The sequence below is a fragment of the Drosophila simulans genome, chromosome 3R (genome assembly GCF_016746395.2).
Source record: "Drosophila simulans strain w501 chromosome 3R, Prin_Dsim_3.1, whole genome shotgun sequence".
NCBI classification, from domain to species: Eukaryota; Metazoa; Arthropoda; class Insecta; order Diptera; family Drosophilidae; genus Drosophila; species Drosophila simulans.
This window is the reverse complement of record NC_052523.2, coordinates 25,351,201-25,374,062: the sequence shown is the minus strand read 5'-3', so window position 1 is coordinate 25,374,062 and position 22,862 is coordinate 25,351,201. Positions and strand designations below refer to the sequence as shown.

At 45.9% G+C, this 22,862-nt stretch overlaps 5 protein-coding genes across 10 annotated transcripts; all 5 read left to right on the top strand.

Moving 5' to 3' along the window:
• Window positions 1-185: 185 nt before the first annotated feature.
• Window positions 186-4,161, top strand: LOC6730038 (M-phase inducer phosphatase). The gene is made up of 2 exons (XM_002105295.4): window positions 186-1,118; window positions 2,019-4,161. Exons 1-2 carry the CDS (start codon window positions 1,063-1,065, stop codon window positions 3,400-3,402), a joined length of 1,440 nt encoding a protein of 479 aa, XP_002105331.1. The 5' UTR covers window positions 186-1,062; the 3' UTR covers window positions 3,403-4,161.
• Window positions 4,162-5,448: 1,287 nt separating this feature from the next.
• Window positions 5,449-10,938, top strand: LOC6730037 (aminopeptidase Ey). 4 transcript variants are annotated; one of them, XM_044923466.1, is made up of 8 exons: window positions 5,449-5,597; window positions 7,486-7,978; window positions 8,041-8,196; window positions 8,258-9,115; window positions 9,175-9,724; window positions 9,873-9,884; window positions 10,001-10,521; window positions 10,579-10,938. In XM_044923466.1, exons 2-8 carry the CDS (start codon window positions 7,494-7,496, stop codon window positions 10,805-10,807), a joined length of 2,811 nt encoding a protein of 936 aa, XP_044779401.1. In that variant the 5' UTR covers window positions 5,449-5,597; window positions 7,486-7,493; the 3' UTR covers window positions 10,808-10,938. The 4 variants fall into 4 exon arrangements, with proteins under 4 accessions (XP_044779401.1, XP_016036803.1, XP_044779402.1 ...); XM_044923467.1 differs by lacking the exon at window positions 5,449-5,597 and adding an exon at window positions 6,976-7,058; XM_044923468.1 differs by lacking the exon at window positions 5,449-5,597 and adding an exon at window positions 7,014-7,081.
• Window positions 10,939-11,089: 151 nt separating this feature from the next.
• Window positions 11,090-15,266, top strand: LOC6730036 (aminopeptidase Ey). 2 transcript variants are annotated; one of them, XM_016174469.3, is made up of 7 exons: window positions 11,090-11,246; window positions 11,989-12,466; window positions 12,525-12,680; window positions 12,744-13,601; window positions 13,656-14,205; window positions 14,265-14,785; window positions 14,841-15,266. In XM_016174469.3, the coding sequence occupies exons 1-7, from the start codon at window positions 11,219-11,221 to the stop codon at window positions 15,067-15,069; spliced, it is 2,820 nt and encodes a 939-aa protein (XP_016036801.1). In that variant the 5' UTR covers window positions 11,090-11,218; the 3' UTR covers window positions 15,070-15,266. The 2 variants fall into 2 exon arrangements, with proteins under 2 accessions (XP_016036801.1, XP_039151494.1); XM_039295560.2 differs by lacking the exon at window positions 11,090-11,246 and adding an exon at window positions 11,394-11,416 and having other exon boundaries at window positions 11,988-12,466.
• A 257-nt stretch (window positions 15,267-15,523) lies between these two features.
• Window positions 15,524-18,966, top strand: LOC6730035 (aminopeptidase Ey). The gene is made up of 6 exons (XM_039295563.2): window positions 15,524-15,566; window positions 15,856-16,327; window positions 16,388-16,543; window positions 16,599-18,003; window positions 18,060-18,580; window positions 18,636-18,966. Exons 2-6 carry the CDS (start codon window positions 15,864-15,866, stop codon window positions 18,862-18,864), a joined length of 2,775 nt encoding a protein of 924 aa, XP_039151497.1. The 5' UTR covers window positions 15,524-15,566; window positions 15,856-15,863; the 3' UTR covers window positions 18,865-18,966.
• A 45-nt stretch (window positions 18,967-19,011) lies between these two features.
• Window positions 19,012-22,826, top strand: LOC6730034 (aminopeptidase N). Of its 2 annotated transcripts, none has more exons than XM_016174476.2 (6): window positions 19,012-19,099; window positions 19,644-20,131; window positions 20,193-20,348; window positions 20,416-21,820; window positions 21,871-22,391; window positions 22,448-22,826. In XM_016174476.2, exons 2-6 carry the CDS (start codon window positions 19,671-19,673, stop codon window positions 22,674-22,676), a joined length of 2,772 nt encoding a protein of 923 aa, XP_016036800.1. In that variant the 5' UTR covers window positions 19,012-19,099; window positions 19,644-19,670; the 3' UTR covers window positions 22,677-22,826. The 2 variants fall into 2 exon arrangements, with proteins under 2 accessions (XP_016036800.1, XP_044779404.1); XM_044923469.1 differs by lacking the exon at window positions 19,012-19,099 and adding an exon at window positions 19,566-19,584.
• Window positions 22,827-22,862: the final 36 nt, after the last annotated feature.

Sequence of the window (22,862 nt, the reverse complement as noted above, 5' to 3'; positions counted from 1 at the left end):
ACACAATCGATGCCGCCTTGAAATTCTGCTTAAAGATTCGCGCAGTTCTTCAGCGCTTCCTCTTCGCTTCTTGGGGCTCCACTCTAGTTTCACATGTGTTCGGTTCGGAGCCTCCTCGCTTCGGCTCCACTTCGGCTCCAATTGTGGCGACTTCGGCTCCACTTCGGCGGTACGCGTCGCGGTATAAAAGCTCGCGCGCCAAAATCAGTGGCCTCCATAGAGCTGGCGACCACCAAGGCGCCAGATTCTCCTCGTTTCTCGGGACATTGGTATTCGGTGCTGGATTTTGCGATAGGGGAAGTGTAGGGGAAAGGATTCTACCTGTTGCCGGCACTCTAGCGCTCCACAAGAGCAGAGATTTCCAAAACTGAATCCATATGATCCCGATTCTCCCATTTTCCCAGTTTTCCTTCTCGCATCGCACATGGCCCCGTTATGTGTGTTGGTTTCGCTCGTTGCCCGTCTCCCTTCCTCTTCTATTGGCACTTCTGGGAAGGATAGGAAGGAATGGATAGGAAAGGAAGGCAAAGGAAAGGAGCTGAGAACCAAGAGCTAAGAGAGCAGCAGAGAGAACTAAAAACGCGCGCCATCTCGCTCGCGCCCATTGGCTCATCAGCTGATCGTGCCCGGCCGGGGTGCGGTTATAAAAACCAGCTGCTCGGCATATCCAGCACATTCGTTCTCAGTTCGTCGTCGAGTCAACAGCTCTTCTTGTTCAGCCTTTCGGTTCCTCGTTCGGTGAATTGAGATTGTGCGGTTCAAATTATTGACAAAAAGAAAAACCTCGCACAACCACACTCCGAAATACAAAACAAAAAAAATCATGCTCAAACGGACACATTAACAAAAAAAAAACAAACAAACTAAATTAACAAAAATGCAATACTAGCCAAAAACCAAGGACTACCTTCCAAAATTATTAACAAACTGTAAATGAGTGCAGAGTGACCAAGAACAAATTGTGTTTTAGCAATTTCTTCGGCTTCAGACTCGCCAGCAAAATCGAACATCTTCGGCTCTTCGAAGCAACCAACGCAACACACAACACAAAAAACCAACAAAATGCTGTGGGAAACCATTGTGGAGGAAAACAACTGCAGCATGGATTGCAATATCAGGTAATTATACCATACCGCCCAAGGATTAGCAACAGCAAACCCCTTTTGCACCAGGAATACCAGTTGAAAATACGCGATAAAAAGTGCAAGTTCAAGAGCAACAGCAACAACAGCAAAGCAAAAAAAAAAAACAAAAAACAGAAATGTAAACGATGGGGCCAACAAAAGTAAGAGTTCTTTTTATCACGCTCGGCACGTTTGCTTTTTGCCCGATTTTTATTTTGGCGCTCAGCTGTTGTTTTGTTGCTCGCTTGCCGTTTTTCATTCATTAAACCGGCTTCCGCGAGGCTCCAAAAAAAAAAGCAGCAGCAAAAAATGCTTTTTGTCCGTCGTCCGTCAGTCAGTCATTTTTTTGCTTTTTTTCCTTTTTTCCTCCGTGTTCTTTGCGGTTCTTTGTGCTGTTTTTTTGTTGTATTATCGCTGCGCTTGCGTGACGTGTGACCCAAAAGCAAAAAGTCAAGCAGAAAAGCAGATGCAAGCGAAAAGCAAAAGGGAATTCCATTTGGAGTACCGCTAATGTTTAAGTAGAATCAAGAAGAAGAAGAAGAGGGTCCATCGCGTTTTTAGGAAATTCTCTAAAAAGTATATAAAAAATAGTTTACAATATCAATGATATCGTGTGCGCAAGTCGCATCCCACAAATTCCAGTTTTCGAAGCAACATTAAAGTAAATTTCTAGTTCAGCTCCCTCTTCACCCAATTACAACAACCCCTCTGTGTTTTCTCGGGTATTTTTGTTGTTTTTACACCACCAACGCCACCACCACCACCACGTTTGTCAGTATTTTTAGCTGGGTTTATTGACCCGCTCTTGCGAGAGTTTAGGGAAGCAAAAGCAGCTCTCTTCCTCGATGCCGAACAGTTGACTAATCCTCCCCCTCTCTCTGTTTGCTCTTGCAGTAATAACACCAGCAGTTCGAGTAGCATCAACAAAATGAGTGGATCTCGTCGTGCTCGCCGTTCCCTGGAACTGATGAGCATGGACCAGGAGGAGCTGTCGTTCTACGACGACGACACTGTGCCCCAGGATCAGCAGCGCTCGGCCAGTCCGGAGCTGATGGGTCTGCTCTCGCCGGAGGGCTCGCCCCAGCGCTTCCAGATCATCCGCCAGCCGAAGATTCTGCCAGCAATGGGAGTATCGAGTGACCACACGCCGGCGCGCAGCTTCCGCATCTTCAACAGCCTGTCCTCCACCTGCTCCATGGAGTCCTCCATGGACGATGAGTACATGGAGCTCTTCGAGATGGAGTCGCAGAGCCAACAGACCGCACTGGGCTTCCCCAGTGGCCTGAACTCGCTGATCAGCGGCCAGATCAAGGAGCAGCCTGCAGCCAAGTCGCCAGCGGGTCTGTCCATGCGCCGCCCTTCGGTCAGAAGGTGCCTCAGCATGACGGAGAGCAACACCAACAGCACCACCACCCCACCACCAAAGACCCCAGAGACTGCCCGGGATTGCTTCAAGCGCCCGGAACCACCAGCATCGGCCAACTGCTCGCCCATCCAGAGCAAACGCCATCGCTGCGCCGCCGTTGAGAAGGAGAACTGCCCCGCACCCAGCCCACTCAGCCAGGTCACAATTGGCCACCCCCCTCCACTGAGGAAGTGCATGTCCCTGAACGACGCCGAGATCATGTCCGCCCTGGCCCGCTCCGAGAACCGCAACGAGCCCGAGCTGATCGGCGACTTCAGCAAAGCCTATGCCCTGCCCCTGATGGAGGGTCGTCATCGGGATCTGAAGAGCATCTCCAGCGAAACAGTGGCTCGCCTGCTGAAGGGCGAGTTCAGCGATAAGGTGGCCAGCTACCGCATCATCGACTGCCGCTACCCCTACGAATTCGAGGGCGGCCACATCGAGGGAGCCAAGAACCTGTACACCACCGAGCAGATCCTCGATGAGTTCCTCACCGTCCAACAGACTGAGCTGCAGCAGCAGCAGAACGCCGAATCGGGACCCAAGCGCAACATCATCATCTTCCACTGCGAGTTCTCCTCGGAGCGTGGACCGAAAATGTCCCGCTTCCTGCGTAATCTGGATCGCGAGAGGAATACGAACGCCTATCCGGCGTTGCACTATCCCGAGATCTATCTGCTGCACAATGGGTACAAGGAGTTCTTCGAGTCGCACGTTGAGCTGTGCGAACCCCACGCCTACCGCACCATGCTGGACCCCGCCTACAACGAGGCCTACCGCCACTTCCGCGCCAAGTCCAAGTCCTGGAACGGCGATGGCCTGGGCGGTGCCACCGGGCGGCTCAAGAAGTCGCGCTCGCGACTGATGCTGTAGGATGTGGGATGATCGTGCAGTTCGTTATCTAAGTTTGGGTGTTATCGTATTGTATATATAGACGTATAGGGGTATTTATTTCACGCTGCTTTTAAGTTGATTTTTGTTGATTTTCATTTGTTAATCCGTAGACTAAGTTTCTCGCACACGCAGACACACACCCGACACTCGCATTCATGCAAAACAGACAATTTCATTTGGAATTTAACGCTTTTGTTTAGTTATTATTGTTTTTATGGTTTCGGCTTTAGTTCAATTATTTAAGCACTCTAGTTCAAATTTTAAAGATAACCAACGAACAAGCAAAAGAAAAATGTGCATTATAATCTAAAAACGTGAGGAACCATGTCACTTAAATTTAAGAGGCCGATCCCGAAATCAGACCCCTTAATCATTTGTAGATGATAAGCAGAACAAAAAATGGCTAAAAACAAAAAAAAAAAAAAAAAACGAATATCTCACAAAAACAAACACGCTCATTAATTTCATCCCTAAAACTTTATTTTTAAGAGCTAACGTTTAAGAGTTGAAAGTTGAAAACTTCTGCTAGGTACAATTTACGCTTATTATTTGTTTATTTTTATGTAATCCGTAAACGAACAAGGCCCCGAAACGCAAATGCAAACAAGAAAACAAATATTTTACCATGTAATGATTATTATTTAAGCAAAGCTTATTTTTGCATCAAAAAAGGCAATATTATTGAACAAAGACCATCAATTTTAAATATACTTAATACACGACGAAAAAGAACTGAAATTCCTGGAATTTTTATCTTTCAAATGACGCACTTTGTGCGGGATTTCGGTATTCTATGGGTTTTCTCAGAATTAACGCTTTGAAATTGGCGCGCAAGGCGAGTAGTTGCACTTTGTATATGCCAGAGGGCGCTGTGGCTGTTAACAAGTGAGTATAACAGCCGCGACTTTTTGGCAGACTGTTATACGTAAGGTTGTATGTCACTTTATATTTCTTTAAATTAGAGATGGACACGTGATGCTTTTTTGACATACGCATACGATATACAAAAATTCCTTTAAATTTGTTAACTTGTTGCTCCCAACAACTTTACTAATACTTTTCTATAAATTGAAGGCAAAACCTAACACTTTCCGAAAATCGGCTTATGATAATCGAATTTCACCCAAAAGCAGATTATTCTCGTTTATAGCTTATGTTCCACTTCACGTCCACACCCATTCGAATTTCTCCTTAAAATTATCAAATCTTTAATCCTCAAAAAAAAGTGTGGATAAAAGCCAAACGAGGTTTGTGGCAATTAGCCAAAGGCAGTGCCCTAGCCACAGAAATATTTCGAGCTTCAGTCCAATTTCCATGCCAAATTAACCCACTGAAGACTGATATGCAGTAAATATAAAAAATTATAATTAGCTATTCAAATAATCACAGTTGATTTGAACCAACAAGTAAATGTATAAATAAAACATTAGAAATTTGATAAATACTTTAAAGGGTGACCCAGATATGGGGCTTTCCCCAAAGGGTTAACCCGCTAAAGCCCCTCCTGTGAGCCCGCATGCTGCGTTTGTCTGTCCGTCTGCACTTGGTTTATCATGGTTTGTTTTTGCCACTTTTCGTGGCCCCTTATCTGCGGAGCTTCCGCCACGGGCGGTGGTCCAGAAGTGGGTGTGTTTCAGGTTGAGTGACTGTGGGTGAACTCTAGGGTCGAGTGGCTGAAGTGCCCTGTGGCATACGAAATAGAAAGAAATGGGTTAATCAGCGCAATTAGGGTCAAAAACACGTAGTGACATCGCTGCGTATGTGTGCAGCGTGAATCAAAATTGCGCATACGCCGGGTAAGCCCTGCCATTATTTCATTGCAATCGCCCGCTGTGAGTTTCGTGTGGGTCACACATGTGCTATTTTCTTTTTTTTTTTGTATTTTTTCTTTTTTACCTTCTATGCTCTGCGATAGAACTAGCATACTGAATCTGCGATTCTCTGCGCCGACGCAAAGCAGCGATTCAATCTCTAAGCCGTCGACGTTTCGTTGGCTCTCCAGTTCTCGGCTTTCGGCTTTTCCGTCTGTATGGGTGAGCGGTGTAACCACGGGCTACCGTATAAGATAAAAGCGCCGTGCTCAGTAAACTTTAGATTCGCGTCGACCGTCGAACAGGTCGCACTCCTGCGTGTTTTCCCGCTTTTCTGTGGCTGTGACTGAGGCTCTGGCAACGGTTGGTCCCAACAATCTTTGTGTGTCAAGCACCTCGAGAGTGCAGCTTGAACGGACTTGAATCGCAAAAAAGAACGCCAGATTTAACCCCGAAATCACGAGACAGCAACTACGCACTCGAAACAAGTGCCGAAAACAAGAATAGAGTGACACAAGTGTGTTAAGAACACAAACCAAAAGAATATATATCCAAAGCCGAGAAAAAACAAGTTTAAGTGCTGAACTGTGCACCATTAATAATGTGTTGTCCAAAATAATTCCATTACATCTTCGTGAATATTTATATTAAGACTGCCGTCTGTGAAGACAAAAGTTTAAAGACTACGCAAATCCAGGAAGAAATCATCAGATATTAAGATTATTTATGAATATTAAGAATTTATTAACTGAATGCAAGTTTTTTGAACTCTTGAATTCGCTTATAATTACCTTTCGAGTACCTTACAACGTATTAGCATTTTAAAGCTTTTTCAATTGACTTCGCAATTCTTCAAAGTTCTTGAAGCTAGTATCTTGACCGCTGCTGTACTTACTCCCAGTTAACTCGAAGGGATCAATTGATGGGTCAATGTCACAGCAGCACGTGTTTTTCGAATTTTTTTGAGAAATCACAACAAGTTAACAAGTGCATTTAATTCAATTTCAAGCGGACAGTTTTATTGTCTTTCGATTCGGGAATTTATTTGCACGTTTTCTTAACAGCTTCCTGTATTTAATTATCAGCAAAACAATGAATTCAATGAACTTTTATTGATCAGAACAATTTATTGATATTTACCTGATGGTATTAGTAATTTTTATCTATGCGGAACCAATCTATATTCGTTTATATATGATAATCTGCAAGGTTCATTGACCCGCATTTACATTTATTTATATGCAATCAAAGAAGAACCCAGAAAGCCAAACCAAAAGAACAACTTTTGCATAATTAAGCCTGAAGCTAAAAGAAGTCCAGAAAAATAAAAACCAGCAGGGAATTGCAATCTGGTTAATCCAGTACAGTACAGGAATCTATGCAGGTTTCCTTCTTAGTTCCCTTGGGATATTCTGGATAGACTAGGTCTATAGATAGATACCCAGTATCTTCTTAAAGGTATTCAATTGTTAAAGTGTGCGTGCTTACTTAACAAAATAGTTAAACGTTGAACAAAAAGTTCAAAAGCCGAAGTGAAGGCGTGGGAGTATAGTTGATGGGTATAATAAACTAACTTTGAAGCCAACCAAGATTTATACATAGATGTTTAGGCTTGGTATTAAAAAGTAAACTTATATTTATGATAAACAACTATATATATTTTAAAACAAACAGACCAGTTACACCTAGTTTCCATGTGAAGTTAACGGCACAATATTTATTCCGTACTCGATCAGCTGATCAACTACAGATATTCCGATATCATTTAGTACCCCTGGCAAGGGCTATCTACAATCAACTGCATATAGTCTGTACATTTATCAGGTAGCCGGCGCATAATGCCAATTGTGAGGAGAGTTTCAATCGGGTTTCATTGGCCCAGACCTTAATACGTGCCCGGCATAACGATCCTAACATAATAAATAAAACAATTTGCATTAATTTGAAGTAAATCAGCGAAACCGCATAGGCAGCAAAAAGCGCGGTGCGAATTATACAGTGGACATCAGTCAACACCATTGTGTTTTGTTGAAAAAACAATAATTGTTTATCATTAACTGGGCGAGAGAAAGCGAAGCACAAGTTTTGAATAAATTGTATTCGAATTAATGACACTCAAAGTAGAATAATGCGAGATTTCTGTTAGTGGATACCCACTGTTTATGATTTGGCAAAGTGATTTGGTTAATTGCTTTAGTTTGCTCTGCTTGAGCGCCCCGCTAATAAGTGATTCCCCCGCTCTTCCCCTCAGATTTGGTAATGAAGTGGTTTCTGCTGTTCGTGGCGGCCCTTGGCCTGGGATTAGCCAACGCCGACTCCTCCGCCGACTCCATCGAGTCCACCTACAACTACTACCGCCTGCCCACATCGCTGCGCCCGCAGAAGTACCACCTCCGCATCCTGACACTGCTGGAGAATCCGGAGGACCTGCGCTTTTCTGGTTCCGTGAAGATCCTGATCGAAGCCCTGGAAAACACCAGGAACATAACACTGCACTCCAAGAATCTGACCATCGATGAGTCCCAGATCACCCTGCGCCAGATCGGCGGCGAGGGCAAGAAGGAGAACTGCGTGTCCTCCACGGCAGTGAATCCCTCCCACGACTTCTACATCCTCAAGACCTGCCAGGAACTTTTGGCCGGCAACACCTACGAGTTGTACATGCCCTTCACCGCCGACCTGAACCGACAACTCGAGGGCTACTACCGCAGCTCCTACAAGGATCCCGTGGCCAATCTTACCAAGTGCGTCCGCAGACTTTAGGAAGTAAAATAGCTGCAAACTGATGGCTTATTTCCTATTGCAGATGGATCTCCGTTACCCAGTTTGAACCGGCATCGGCTCGATTGGCCTTCCCCTGCTTTGATGAGCCCGATTTCAAGGCTCCTTTCGTGGTCACCCTGGGATATCATAAGAAGTACACGGGTATTAGCAACATGCCCGTGAAGGAAACCAAGCCACAGTTAGTCATCGCATAGCTTTCAGAACTTTCCACAGAAGCTACATTAACTTTATTCTTCCAGTGAAACCCTCGCCGACTACATATGGTGCGAGTTCCAGGAGTCGGTGCCCATGTCCACCTACCTGGTTGCCTACTCCGTGAACGATTTCTCGCACAAGCCCTCCACCCTTCCCAATAGCGCTCTATTCCGGACTTGGGCCCGACCCAATGCCATCGACCAGTGCGATTATGCCGCTGAGTTCGGACCCAAAGTGCTGCAATACTACGAACAGTTCTTCGGCATCAAGTTCCCGCTTCCCAAGATCGATCAGATTGCAGTGCCCGATTTCAGTGCCGGCGCCATGGAGAACTGGGGTCTGGTGACCTACAGGGAGATTGCCCTGCTCTACTCGGCGGCTCACTCCTCGCTGGCGGATAAGCAACGGGTGGCCAGCGTGGTGGCCCATGAGTTGGCCCACCAGTGGTTCGGCAACCTGGTCACCATGAAGTGGTGGACCGACCTGTGGCTGAACGAGGGATTCGCCACTTATGTGGCCAGTTTGGGTGTGGAGAATATCAACCCGGAATGGCGCTCCATGGAGCAGGAGTCGCTGTCCAACCTGCTGACCATTTTCCGCAGGGACGCCCTGGAGAGCAGCCATCCCATCTCGAGACCCATCCAAATGGTGTCGGAGATCTCGGAGAGTTTCGATCAGATCTCCTACCAGAAGGGCTCCACGGTGCTGCGCATGATGCACTTGTTCCTGGGGGAGGAGTCCTTCCGCTCCGGTCTGCAGGCCTATCTGCAGAAGTTCTCCTACAAAAATGCTGAGCAGGACAATCTCTGGGAGTCGCTCACCCAGGCAGCCCACAAGTATCGAGCCCTGCCCAAGAGCTATGACATCAAGAGCATCATGGACTCGTGGACCCTGCAAACTGGGTAGGTCCCTGCAGGATAAGCTTATTTTAAGATACCACTTAATATCCTTTCTCTGTCAGCTACCCTGTGATCAACGTGACGCGTGACTACGCCGCCAGGACGGCCAAGCTCAACCAGGAGCGCTACCTCCTGAACACCCAGGTAGCCCGAGCTCATCGCGGCGGTTGCTGGTGGGTGCCACTGAGTTACACCACACAGGCGGTGCAGGACTTCAACAACACGGCGCCCAAGGCGTGGATGGAGTGCGGCAAGAATGGCGAGAGCCTGCCCAAGACCATTCAGGATCTGCCAGGACCCGATCAGTGGGTGATCTTCAACACGCAGCTCTCGACGCTGTACAAGGTCAACTACGATGCCCAGAACTGGAAGCTTCTAATTGAGACCTTGACCAATGGAGATTTCGAACGCATCCACGTGATCAACCGAGCTCAGCTGATCGACGATGCCCTATATCTGGCCTGGACCGGCGAACAGGACTACGAGATCGCCATGAGACTGATCGAGTATCTGCAGCGGGAGCGGGAGTATCTGCCCTGGAAGTCGGCCTTCGAGAATCTGAAGCGAGTGGGCCGCATTGTCCGCCAGACACCCGATTTCGAGTTCTTCAAGGTGAGTGTCTTAAAGTATCCTAATGCTCTTCTACAACGTGCTCCCCTTGTAATCCCATTCTCATTTGTATTTCGAAACAATCCTTTCAAAATTGCTCACACCTAACTTCATCTACCCACCTAACTTGCCATGGGCAACCCACCGACAGTTGTTCTTTGTCGTAAGTCTGACTAGTTAGCACCCTAAATAGAATTAATATTTTTGAATGTCACAAGTGCCGGGTACATGAACCTTTATTACACTCCTTTTAAATGAATTTATGTACCCTCAATGCAGCGCTACATGAAGAAGCTGATCCTGCCGATCTACGAGCACCTGAATGGCATCAACGACACATTCAGCGCGATTCCGCAGCAGGATCAGGTGCTGCTGAAGACAATGGTGGTCAACTGGGCGTGCCAGTACCAGGTGGGCGATTGTGTGCCCCAGGCCCTGGCCTACTACCGCAACTGGCGCGCGGAGGCTAATCCCGACGAGAAGAACCCGGTTCCGATCAACGTTCGTAGCACAGTGTACTGCACCTCCATAAAGCACGGATCCGATTCGGATTGGGAGTTCCTGTGGACGCGCTACAAGAAGTCCAATGTGGCGGCTGAGAAGCGCACTATTCTGACTGCTCTGGGTTGCTCGAGGGAGGTGTGGCTGCTGCAGCGCTATCTGGAGCTGACCTTTGACCCCAAGGAGGCCATTCGCAAGCAGGACTCGATGTGGGCCTTCCAGGCGGTGGCCTTCAATGAGGTGGGCTTCCTGCTGGCCAAGAAGTATTTCATGGACAACGTCGACTTCATCTACAAGTTGTAAGTTTTTGCATTTGTGATGGATAAAACTTCGGCTAAGGGCTTCTGTTTTTTTAGCTACCATCCGCTCACCAAGGACATGTCCCGCCTCCTCTCGCCGCTTTCCGAGCAGGTCATCACGCTGAGCGACTTCAACGAGTTCAAGGACTTCGTGAACAACTCCCGCCAGTCGCTGAAGGGGCTGGAACAGGCCATCCAACAGACCCTGGAGATCATGCTCACCAATGTGCAGTGGAAGGAGCGAAACTACCACCAGATGTCCCGCTCCATCCAGCAACTGCTCTAGATTACCCAGCTCCCAGTCCAGCCTCTCATCAGCTCACTAAGAGAAGCATCTCTTGATTTCAGCAGGAATGTTATGAATGTTTAAAGTCGCTTAAATAAACTATTTAATACTCTAGTATTCGTGTATCTCAAGATGGAAGTCTTTTAATTTCTGAATTGAAAGTGGATAGAATAAAGGATGGTTCACCTCCCATTTTTAAAATATTACTTAATAACTAGTAGTAATGGTTAAATTCACTTTCTGCGGCTAATTTAGCGTAAAATCAGACTATAATGATGGAAGACTAACATAGTATGCATTGTAATGAGTTTCATACAAAATATATTTATATATGTTCAACAGGATTTTTTCCTATACATCTTCAAAAAGACATTTTAAAATAATTGGAATATTGTCTTTCTACTGCGAGCAATGCGATGTAAAATAACGTATACGCCGGGTAAGCCCCATTCTGTTTTGCAGCTGATAATGATACTCTGAGCTGCTAATTTTCCGAGTTAGTCTCTCTCTTAGTTGCTCTCTAGAAATCGTAGATCTAGTTCGATCGTCGAACTAGTCGCATTCGGTCACCATCCTCTGGTGAGATCGGTAGTGCCACTAGTTGCTATCTTTTAGTTTTTTGTTCTCTTTTTTTTTTTCTAAGTAAACCAATTTGTCGGTAAATCGTGAAACACGTTCTAAATGTAGTGCCAAATTACTAAAACGATTTCATTGTGTGTCTATGAATAGTTGAACTTTGATTTAAGACTTTGTGGTTCGGCAGTTTCTAATCATTTATCACAGTTTGGTGTGAACTATTAGAAATACAGAGAATAAAGAGGCAAAACAAATATTAACAAACAATACTATAACAATAATCAGAGCCTTTGTTTTGAAATTAAAAAAAAAAAAAATAAAAAGCAATATAAAAGTGCGATTTGATTATATTGCAAATAATCAATTACCTCCACACTTTCTGATTAAAATTCCGGTTCATGACATCGACAGATCGGGAGATTCTTTTGCGATAATGTTTTTGATAAGCCATGAATGAAAAATATATATAATAATAATACAATTTGCATAGCTGAAAATGAACAAATTATTTTCTTCGAGCTAAAGATACATTTTGAGCTATATATATTATTATTATTACTTTTGTTGATAGTTTTCTTATATATTGTATATATTTTTCCCCTCAGTTTCGGCTATGAAGTGTTTTCTCTTGCTCGTTCTGGTTATTGGCCTGGATTTATCCTCGGCCAACTCGATTCCTAGCTATAACCACTACCGACTGCCAACTGCCTTAAGACCCCAAAAGTATTACTTGCGTATCCTGACACTGTTGGAAAGTCCAGATGATCTTCGTTTCGTCGGAAATGTGCAAATCGTGATTGAAGCCCTGAAGAACACCAGAAACATAACGCTGCACTCGAAGAACCTGACCATCGATGAATCCCGGATCACCCTGCGCCAAATTAGCGGTGCGTCAAACAAGGATAATTGTGTGTCATCCACATCCGTTAATCCCACCCATGACTATTACATCATGCACACCTGCGAGGAACTTTTGGCCGGCAATGTGTACAAACTTGGCCTTCCATTCTCTGCTGATCTAACTCGTCAACTTTTTGGTTACTACCTCAGTTCCTACAAGAATCCTGTGACCAACAAGACACGGTGGGTCCAATCCTTTAAGTTAAGCCTTATCTATCTGATGCTCAAAATCTCATTTCAGCTGGCTGTCTGCTACTCAATTCGAACCATCCTTCGCTCGAAAGGCATTTCCCTGCTTCGATGAGCCCGGTTTTAAGGCATCCTTTGTGGTCACTTTGGGCTATCACAAGCAGTTCAAGGCAATCAGCAATATGCCCGTGAGGGAAATCAGGAAACAGTATGTCCTTTTTGCCTACCAGTTTATTTATTTTACTTATTTAATATTATTTCCTATGAGCAGCGAGTCCCTTCAAAACTACATATGGTGCGAGTTCCAGGAGTCGGTGCCGATGTCCACCTACCTGGTGGCATATTCAGTTAATGATTTCACCTTTAAGCCCTCCACTCTGCCAAATGGAGCTCTATTCCGGACTTGGGCCAGGCCCAATGCCATCGATCAGTGCAATTATGCCGCGGAGTTTGGACCCAAAGTGCTACAGTACTACGAGGAGTTCTTCGGCATCAGGTATCCGCTTCCCAAGATCGATCAGATGGCAGTTCCGGACTTCAGCGCTGGAGCCATGGAGAACTGGGGTCTGGTCAAATACAGAGAATCCACACTTCTCTACTCGCCGAACCACTCTTCACTGGCGGATAAACAGGACCTGGCCAATGTAATAGCTCATGAGTTGGCCCACCAATGGTTCGGTAATCTGGTGACGATGAAGTGGTGGACCGACCTCTGGCTGAACGAGGGATTCGCCACCTATGTGGCCGGCTTGGGAGTGCAGAAAATCCATCCGGAATGGGACTCAAGGGATAAGAGTTCTTTGGTCGCTCTGATGGCCTCCTTCCGCCTGGACTCGCTGGTGAGCAGCCATCCCATATCGAGGCCCATTCGAATGGTGGCGGAAATCGAAGAAAGCTTTGATGCCATCTCTTACCAAAAGGGATCCGCGGTGTTGCGGATGATGCACTTGTTCATGGGCGAGGAGTCCTTCCGTACAGGGTTAAAGGAGTATCTTAAGCTTTACGCCTACAAGAACGCCGAACAGAATAACCTATGGGAGTCACTCACCACAGCAGCTCATCAAAATGGAGCTCTGGCCGGGCACTATGACATAAATACCATTATGGACTCGTGGACTCTGCAAACCGGGTAAGTCATACTCAAGTTCAAAACATTTCCGGTAATTTCAAATGCCTTTCTCAGATACCCTGTGCTCAATATTACCCGTGACTATTCGGCTGGAACCGCTGAGATTACCCAGGAACGTTACTTGCGCAATTCCCAGATACCCCAAGCCGATCGCGTTGGCTGCTGGTGGGTGCCACTGAGCTATACCAGCCGGGAGGAGAATGACTTCAATACCACGGCACCCAAGGCGTGGATGGAGTGCAGCAGTACGGACGAAGGTGTGCCTACAATCATTGATCATCAAGCTGGACCCGATGAATGGCTCATCCTCAACATTCAGCTGTCGACGCCTTACAAAGCCAACTATGATGCCAGAAACTGGAAGCTGTTGATTGATGCTTTGAACAGCAAGGAGTTCGAGAGCATTCACGTGATCAACAGAGCCCAGCTTTTAGACGATGTCCTGTACTTCGCCTGGACAGGGGAACAGGACTACGAAACCGCACTGCAAGTGACCAACTATCTGCGGAGAGAGCGAGATCTTATTCCTTGGAAATCGGCACTGGACAACTTGAAGTTGCTGAACCGCATCCTGCGACAAACTCCCAACTTTGGGTCATTTAAAGTATGTTTTAGATCTATTTTAAGACGATGAAGCTCATGAATGCAATCCTTAATTTTCAGCGCTACATGAAAAGGCTTCTTACTCCGATCTATGAGCACCTGCATGGCATGAACGACACTTTCAGCTCGATGCCGCAGCAGGATGAGGTCCTTTTGAAGACCACGGTGGTCAATGTGGCGTGTCAGTACGATGTATCCGATTGTGTGACCCAGGCGCAGGCCTATTTCCGCAGATGGCGGGCAGAGGCCAATCCTGACGAGAACAACCCGGTTCCATTAAACCTTCGCAGCACAGTGTACTGCACAGCAATAGGTCAAGGCACGGAGGAGGATTGGAACTTCCTGTGGACGCGGTACAGGAAATCGAATGTGGGATCCGAGAGGCAGACCATCTTAAGTACCCTGGGCTGCTCGAAGGAGGTTTGGATACTGCAGCGTTACATGGAGAAGTCATTCGATCCCAAGAGCGCCATTCGCAAGCAGGACTCATCGCTGTGCTTCCAAGCGGTGGCCTCCGGACAAGTGGGCTTCCTCCTGGCCAAGCAGTACTTCATAGAGAATGTTGAGCTTATCCACAAGTAGTAAGTACAACTATTGGCAGGGAAATCGGATTATATGGCTCATCTTTTGCTCCAGCTATTATCCACAGACCAGAACCATGTCGCGACTATTGACGCCGCTGTCCGAGCAAGTTAGCACACTAAGTGATCTGAAGAAGTTCAGGTCCTTTGCCAACGATTCCCGACAGTTACTGAAGGGCATTCGTCAGGCGATGCAGCAGAGCCTGGAGACGATGCTCACCAATGTGCAGTGGATGGATTGGAACTATCATCAGTTCTCCCGGACCATACGCCGCCATTTGTAGTGCTCACCAATGGGTTTGGAGGCTCACAGAAAGCCTATTTAATGTTATAGTATTATAAGTGAAGATTGAAAATACAAAAAAGATTACCCGTTTCTCAGCTAGTGACGATAGAACGACGAAGAAATTTCGAAATTCTTTTTGCAAATTCTTGCCAAATAAATATAAATATATTTATTAATCTGTATGCTTAATCTGAACCTTCTAGCTTATCAATGTCCAGTGGAAGGTTCCAAACTATCCTTAGATTTTTAACTTCTCCGCAGAGAAATCCGGACTTAAATACACGACTTTATTTTGTTGTTATGCATAAACAAATAAACCATTTCTCTATTCTCCTTTCAACAAGTTCCACGAAGTATTATTTATAACAAAGAGAACTAGATTGTTACACTCTCCTTAATCTCTCTTTGAGTAATACGCTCAGAAATTGTTACTATATTTTCGAGCCGATCTTCAAGTTAGCATCATTCGATCTGTGGATTCGGCTGTGTTCAGATGTACTGTCAAGTGTTCTCGGAGTAATACTAGATTAAATCGTGGTTTAGGGGAACAAAAGTCAGCGATTAAGTCACAAAGATACTGATTGGAGCGTTTTTAAAGCAGTTTTGATAGTTTGGTTTGGATAAGCAGTTTTGATGGAGAATTTGTTCCGGTTTTGTAACAAATAATAATAAACAAAGCACCGGAAAAAAATGAAAAGATTCAAATGCAAAACTTGAAGATTTAGTTAAACTACAGCCTCTTCCAGAAGTTAACTTATTCAAGTGTGGGATTCACTTTTTGCAGAATCCAGTATGAAGTGGCTCGTGTTAGTTGTAATAACCATTGGCTTTGGATTAGCCACGCCTATTTCGACCTATAATCATTATCGCCTGCCGACGGCTCTTCGACCTATCAAGTATGACCTGCACGTCCTAACCCAGCTGGAAAATGCTGATGATTTTAGGTTTGGCGGAAGTGTGGACATCAGAATCCAAGTCCTGGAAAACTCCAACAACATAACCTTGCATTCGAAGGAACTAACGATCGATGAGACGGCGACCACTCTTCGCCAAATTGGCGGAGAGGATCTAAAGGATAACTGCGTGTCCTCCACAGAGGTAAATCCCGAACACGACTTCTATATCCTTCGCACCTGCAGAGAACTTTTGGCTGGCCAAGTCTATAAGCTAAGTTTGCGATTTTCGTCCCCATTGTCAGACCGATTGGAGGGATACTACCGCAGTTCCTATGTGGATCCTGTGGCCAATGAGACCAGGTGTGAACTGGGATTTCTCGAAGAAGATAACAGATGTTTAATCCTTGTATGTCCCTGCAGATGGATCTCAATTACCCATTTCGAACCAGCCTCCGCGCGCCTGGCATTTCCCTGTTTCGATGAACCTGGCTACAAGGCACCTTTCTCGATCACATTGAGATATCACAAGAAGTTCACCGGACTTAGCAATATGCCCGTGAAGCGTACCGGGAAAGAGTAAATTTTACTCTTACTTAACCTAATCTGTATTATAATAGTCGCTATTTTTCAGTGATTTCCTTCCCGATTACGTAAGGACCGAGTTCCAGGAGTCATTGCCGATGTCCACCTATCTGGTCGCCTATTCCGTGAATGATTTCTCCCACAAACCATCTACTTTACCCAATGGGACACTTTTCCGCACCTGGGCCAGACCAAATGCGATCGATCAGTGTGGTTATGCCGCGGAGTTTGGACCCAAAGTACTCAACTACTACGAGGAGTTTTTTGGCATCAAGTTCCCGCTCCCCAAGGTGGATCAGATCGCAGTGCCAGACTTCAATATTGGAGCCATGGAAAACTGGGGCTTGGTGACGTATAGGGAAACTGCACTTCTATATTCGAGCGAATTTTCCTCGCTGAAGGACAAACAGGAACTCGCGAATGTGGTGGCTCATGAGTTGGCACACCAGTGGTTTGGCAATCTGGTGACCATGAAGTGGTGGACCGACCTCTGGCTTAAGGAGGGAGTAGCCACCTACCTGGCTACTTTGTGTGTAGAGAACATCCATCCGGAATGGCGTTCCTTGGAGCTAGAATCACTGGCCAACTTGCTATCCATTTTCCGAAAGGACTCTCTGGAGAGCAGTCACCCCATTTCGAGACCCGTCGGGAAGGTATCGCAGATCTCTGAAAGCTTCGATGCGATCTCATACGACAAAGGTTCATCTGTGCTTCGTATGATGCACCTGTTCCTGGGCGAGGAGGCATTCCGGAACGGACTGAAATCGTATTTAAATAGGTACGCCTACCAGAATGCGGAACAGGACAATCTTTGGGAATCTCTCACCCAAGCTGCCCATAAGATTGGTTCTCTACCAAAGGACTACGACATCAAGACCATCATGGACTCGTGGACCCTGCAGACGGGATATCCGGTGATTAATGTGACACGTGACTACACATCAAGGACCGCAAATCTCAGCCAGGAGCGCTATCTCCTGAATTCAGATGTATCTAGAGCACACAAAGGATGCTGGTGGGTGCCACTTAGCTACACAAGTCAGGAGGAAAAGGACTTCAACAACACTGCGCCCAAGGAGTGGATGGAGTGCACCGAGACTGGTAAAAGTGTTCCCAAGACCATCCAGGATCTGCCAGGACCCGGTCAATGGGTAATCTTTAACAACCAACTGTCGACGCCGTATAAGGTCAACTACGATGCCCAAAACTGGAAACTTTTGATCGAGACTTTGAACAGCGAGGATTATCAGTCCATCCATGTGGTCAACAGGGCCCAGCTCATAGACGATGTCCTGTTCTTCGCTTGGACAGGAGAGCAGGACTACGAGATCGCTCTGCAGGTGATCAGCTATCTGCAGAGGGAACGGGAGCTTCTTCCCTGGAAATCGGCCTTCGACAATCTAAAGCTGGTGAATCGTATTGTCCGACAGACATCAAGCTTTGAGTTCTTTAAGGTAGGCTTCTCTCGAATACTTCGAAGATGTAAATCTAAAAGGTTTCCTTTCCTTAGAGCTTTTTGAAAAAGATTATCACACCTGTATATGAGCACCTGAATGGCATCAACGACACATTCAGCGCGATTCCGCAGCAGGATCAGGTGCTGCTGAAGACAATGGTGGTCAACTGGGCGTGTCAGTACCAGGTGGGCGATTGTGTGCCCCAGGCCCTGGCCTACTACCGCAACTGGCGAGCGGAGGCTAATCCCGACGAGAAGAACCCGGTTCCGATCAACGTTCGTAGCACTGTGTACTGCACCTCCATTAAGCACGGATCCGATTCGGATTGGGAGTTCCTGTGGACGCGGTACAAGAAGTCCAATGTGGCGGCTGAGAAGCGCACCATTCTGACTGCTCTGGGTTGCTCGAGGGAGGTGTGGCTGCTGCAGCGCTATCTGGAGCTGATCTTCGACGCCAAGGAAGGTATTCGCAAGGGGGATTCGAAGTGGGCGTTCCAGGCGGTGGCCAAAACGGAGGTCGGGTTCCTTCTGGCCAAGAAGTACTTTATGGACAACATTGGGCCTATAAGTGATTAGTGAGTACAAGGAGGTTTCATAGAGACATCTATATATACAATTTGTAACTTTCAGCTATAATCAGCTAATCAAGAGCATCTCTCGACTTCTGGAACCCATTGAAAAGCAGATTTATACCCGGAAGGACTACGATGAGTTCAAGCAATTTTTGGCCGATTCCAAGGAGTTCCTTGAGGGTTCGGAGGAGGCGATTCAACAGACTTTGGAGATAATACTGACCAATGTGCAGTGGCGTGAGCGAAACTATGATCAGTTGACACGGGCAATCAAACTTCTCCTGTAGACTTTCTACACAGTTCACTCTCTCCATCGAGTTAGTAAACAACTAAACCACAAATTAAGTACCTCTTATTATGCTTAATAAATTGGAAAATTTAAAAAATGATTAATGATGCAAATTCTCAGAACTCTCGGGTAATCTCTATTTATTCACATCTCGCGTGCTCGGAATTCTTTTTATTTTGTGGGATCGACGATTTTGCGGCATTCGCTGTTGGCTCTCCGTTGTGATTAGATGTGTAAGTGGAAACCCGTATTGCAGCTGAAACTAGTTTAGTTATTGCCACAGAAAAGGAAAATCCATCACAGAACTAATTGATTACTAATAATAGAGGCGAGAAACTACAAGCTCATAAAACCTGGTTATTTTTTATATTAAAAAACTGAAGTTTAGTGTCTAACTTATTATAAACATTTTATATGAAGTGTACTAAAGTATTTGTTGCTATCAAATGATTCATTCAACAATTGATGTAATCATTAAAAAAAAATAACACAAGGCAGTGGGTAACATAGTAATTGTTTGCTCACAAATGAAACTACTAAACTATAACTTTTGGTTGGAAGTTTTCATATTAGCATGATAATTTCGGACAAAATGATAAGAAATGCTTGAGGTTATCGACCTCGTTCTAAATATGTGTAGCATGCTATGTTTTAGAAACCCAAAAACACCAATAGAAAAAACTAGTTTGAGCTATGTATTCTTTACTTTAGACTTTTGGTAAATCTGTTCTGGGCTTAAGCGGCGTATACGTAATATTTAATGCTTTCTCCGTTTAGTTCACAACTTCAATTTAAGACTTGGCCATGAAGTGTGTTTTCCTGATACTGGCTGCACTTGGATTGAGTGTGGCAGAAGGTAGCACCTATGACCATTTTCGCTTGCCAACTGCCCTTCGACCTCAAAGATACGATGTTCGCCTCCTGACACAGTTGGAAAATCCGGACGATTTTCGCTTCAACGGAACTGTGAAAATTCAAATAGAAGTTCTTCAAAACACGCACAATATTACCGTGCACTCAAAGGATCTGACCATCGATGATACGGATGTCACCCTCAGCCAAATTGGCGGAGAAGCGACAACGGAGAACTGCATAACGTCCACGGCAGTGAATCCCACCCACGACTTCTACATTCTCAACACGTGTAAGGAGCTACTGGCTGGCCAAGTTTATGAGCTGAGCTTGCCCTTTTCGGCCAAGTTACAAGATCAACTGGCGGGCTACTACCGAAGCTCCTATGTGGATACGGTGGCCAATGAAACGAGGTGGGAAATGGTTCAAAACGATGTTAGAGACAATCTTTTAAATTCATTCATTCCTTTTTAGATGGATCTCCGTTACTCAGTTTGAGCCAGCTTCGGCTCGATTGGCATTTCCCTGCTTCGATGAACCTGGCTACAAGGCATCCTTTGCAATCACCCTGGGTTATCACAAGAAGTACACAGGTCTCAGCAACATGCCCGTGAAGGAAACAAGGCCACAGTAAATTGGAATTCAAAATTGGTTCAATCAAAGTCTAACCACCACAAATTTGCCATCTTTTATGCAGTGAATCCATTCCGGATTATGTGTGGACCGCGTTCGAGGAGTCATTGCCGATGTCCACCTATCTGGTTGCCTATTCCTTGAATGATTTCTCCCACAAACCATCTACTTTGCCCAATGGAACCCTTTTCCGCACCTGGGCCAGACCAAATGCGATCGATCAGTGTGGTTATGCCGCGGAGTTCGGACCCAAAGTACTCAACTACTACGAGGAGTTGTTTGGCATCAAGTTCCCGCTCCCGAAAGTGGATCAGATCGCTGTTCCAGACTTCAATGCGGGTGCCATGGAGAACTGGGGACTGGTTACCTTCGCGGAGAACGCTCTTCTCTACTCCCCGGAGTACTCCGCACTGGAGGCCAAGCAGGCGACAGCGAATATAGTGGCTCATGAGTTGGCCCACCAGTGGTTTGGCAACCTGGTCACCATGAAGTGGTGGACGGATCTTTGGCTGAACGAGGGATTTGCCACTTATGTGGCCAGTTTGTGTGTGGAGGACATCCATCCAGAGTGGCGTACCCTTCAATTGGAATCAATGTCCAACCTTCTTACCATTTTCCGAAAGGACTCTCTGGAGAGTAGTCATCCCATTTCGAGACCCATTGAAATGACTTCGCAGATTTCTGAGAGCTTTGACGAGATCTCTTACCAGAAGGGATCATCGGTGATCCGCATGATGCACTTGTTCCTGGGCGAGGAGGCGTTCCGGACAGGACTTAAGTCTTATCTGGAGAAATACACTTATAAGAACGCCGAGCAGGACAATCTTTGGGAATCTCTCACTCAAGCTGCCCATAAGATTGGTTCTCTACCGAAGGACTATGACATCAAGACCATCATGGACTCGTGGACCCTGCAGACGGGATATCCGGTGATTAATGTGACACGTGACTACACATCAAGGACCGCAAATCTCAGCCAGGAGCGCTATCTCCTGAATTCAGATGTATCTAGAGCACACAAAGGATGCTGGTGGGTGCCACTTAGCTACACAAGTCAGGAGGAAAAGGACTTCAACAACACTGCTCCCAAGGAGTGGATGCAGTGCACCGAGACTGGTGTAAGTCATCCCAAGACCATCCAGGATCTGCCAGGACCCGATCAGTGGGTGATCTTTAACAACCAACTTTCGGCGCCGTATAAGGTCAACTACGATGCCCAGAACTGGAAACTTCTGATCGAGACTTTGAACAGCGAAGATTATCAGTCCATCCATGTGGTAAACAGGGCCCAGCTCATAGACGATGTTATGTACTTCGCTTGGACAGGGGAGCAAAACTACGAGATCGCTCTGCAGGTGATCAGCTATCTGGAGAGGGAACGGGAGCTTCTTCCCTGGAAGTCGGCCTTCGACAATCTGAAGTTTGTTAATGGCATTCTTCGACAGTCGTCGAACTTTAAGTTTTTCAAGGTAACTTTGGCCAGAGTGTATTTTCTTCAATTACAGTTTTTCATCCACAGAGTTTCACAAGGAGGCTTATCACTCCAATATATGAGCACCTAAATGGCATCAACGATACAGTCGCCTCCGAACAGCAGCAGGACAAGACCATTTTGAAGGCGATGGTGGCGGACTGGGCATGCTTGTTCGAGGTTTCCGATTGCGTTACCCATGCCTTGAGCTACTACCGCAGCTGGCGATCGGAGGCTAATCCTGACGAGGTTAACCCAGTTCCGCTGGGCTTTCGTGACGTTGTGTACTGCACGGCGATCAAACATGGCAGTGTCGAGGATTGGGATTTCCTCTGGACTCGGTACCAGAAGGCTAATGTGGCCACCGAAAAGCAAATCATTCTGGATTCCCTGGGTTGTTCGCAGGAGGTCTGGGTTCAGCAGAGATATTTGGAAAGGAACTTTGACGGAATGGGGGACATTCGGAAGCAGGATTCAACTTCTGTCTTTCAAGCGATTGCCACTTCGGAAGTAGGGTTCCTTTTGGCCAAGAAGTACTTGATGGACAACGTGGACTCCATTTCCAAGTTGTAAGTATATGAATAAGATCGATCCTTGCAATAACTGTGTTAATATAACCTTCTAGCTACCATCCTCAGTCAGAATCTCTGTCTGAACTTCTGCCGCCTCTTTGCGAACAAATCTTTACACGCAGGGACTATGATGAGTTTATGAACTTCTTGGCCAGTTCCAAGGAGCAGCTTAAGGATATAGAACAGACCATCAGTCAAAGTTTGGAGACAATGCTCATCAATGTGCAGTGGAAGGAGCGAAACTATGAGAGGTTCACTCGAGCCATCAAAAAATATGTTTGAGTTATCTACTTGGTTGCTGAATAAATATCATTTACTTGAAGAAGTAAATCCCAACTTCCATGATTATATGTATGTTGTATATTTCGTATATTTAGTTAAGCATGTTCTATAATGCTAATCAATAATAAACATAATCGTAATTGGAATCGAGAGGTCCTCAATTTATGTGTCGCGTGAACTGTCGAA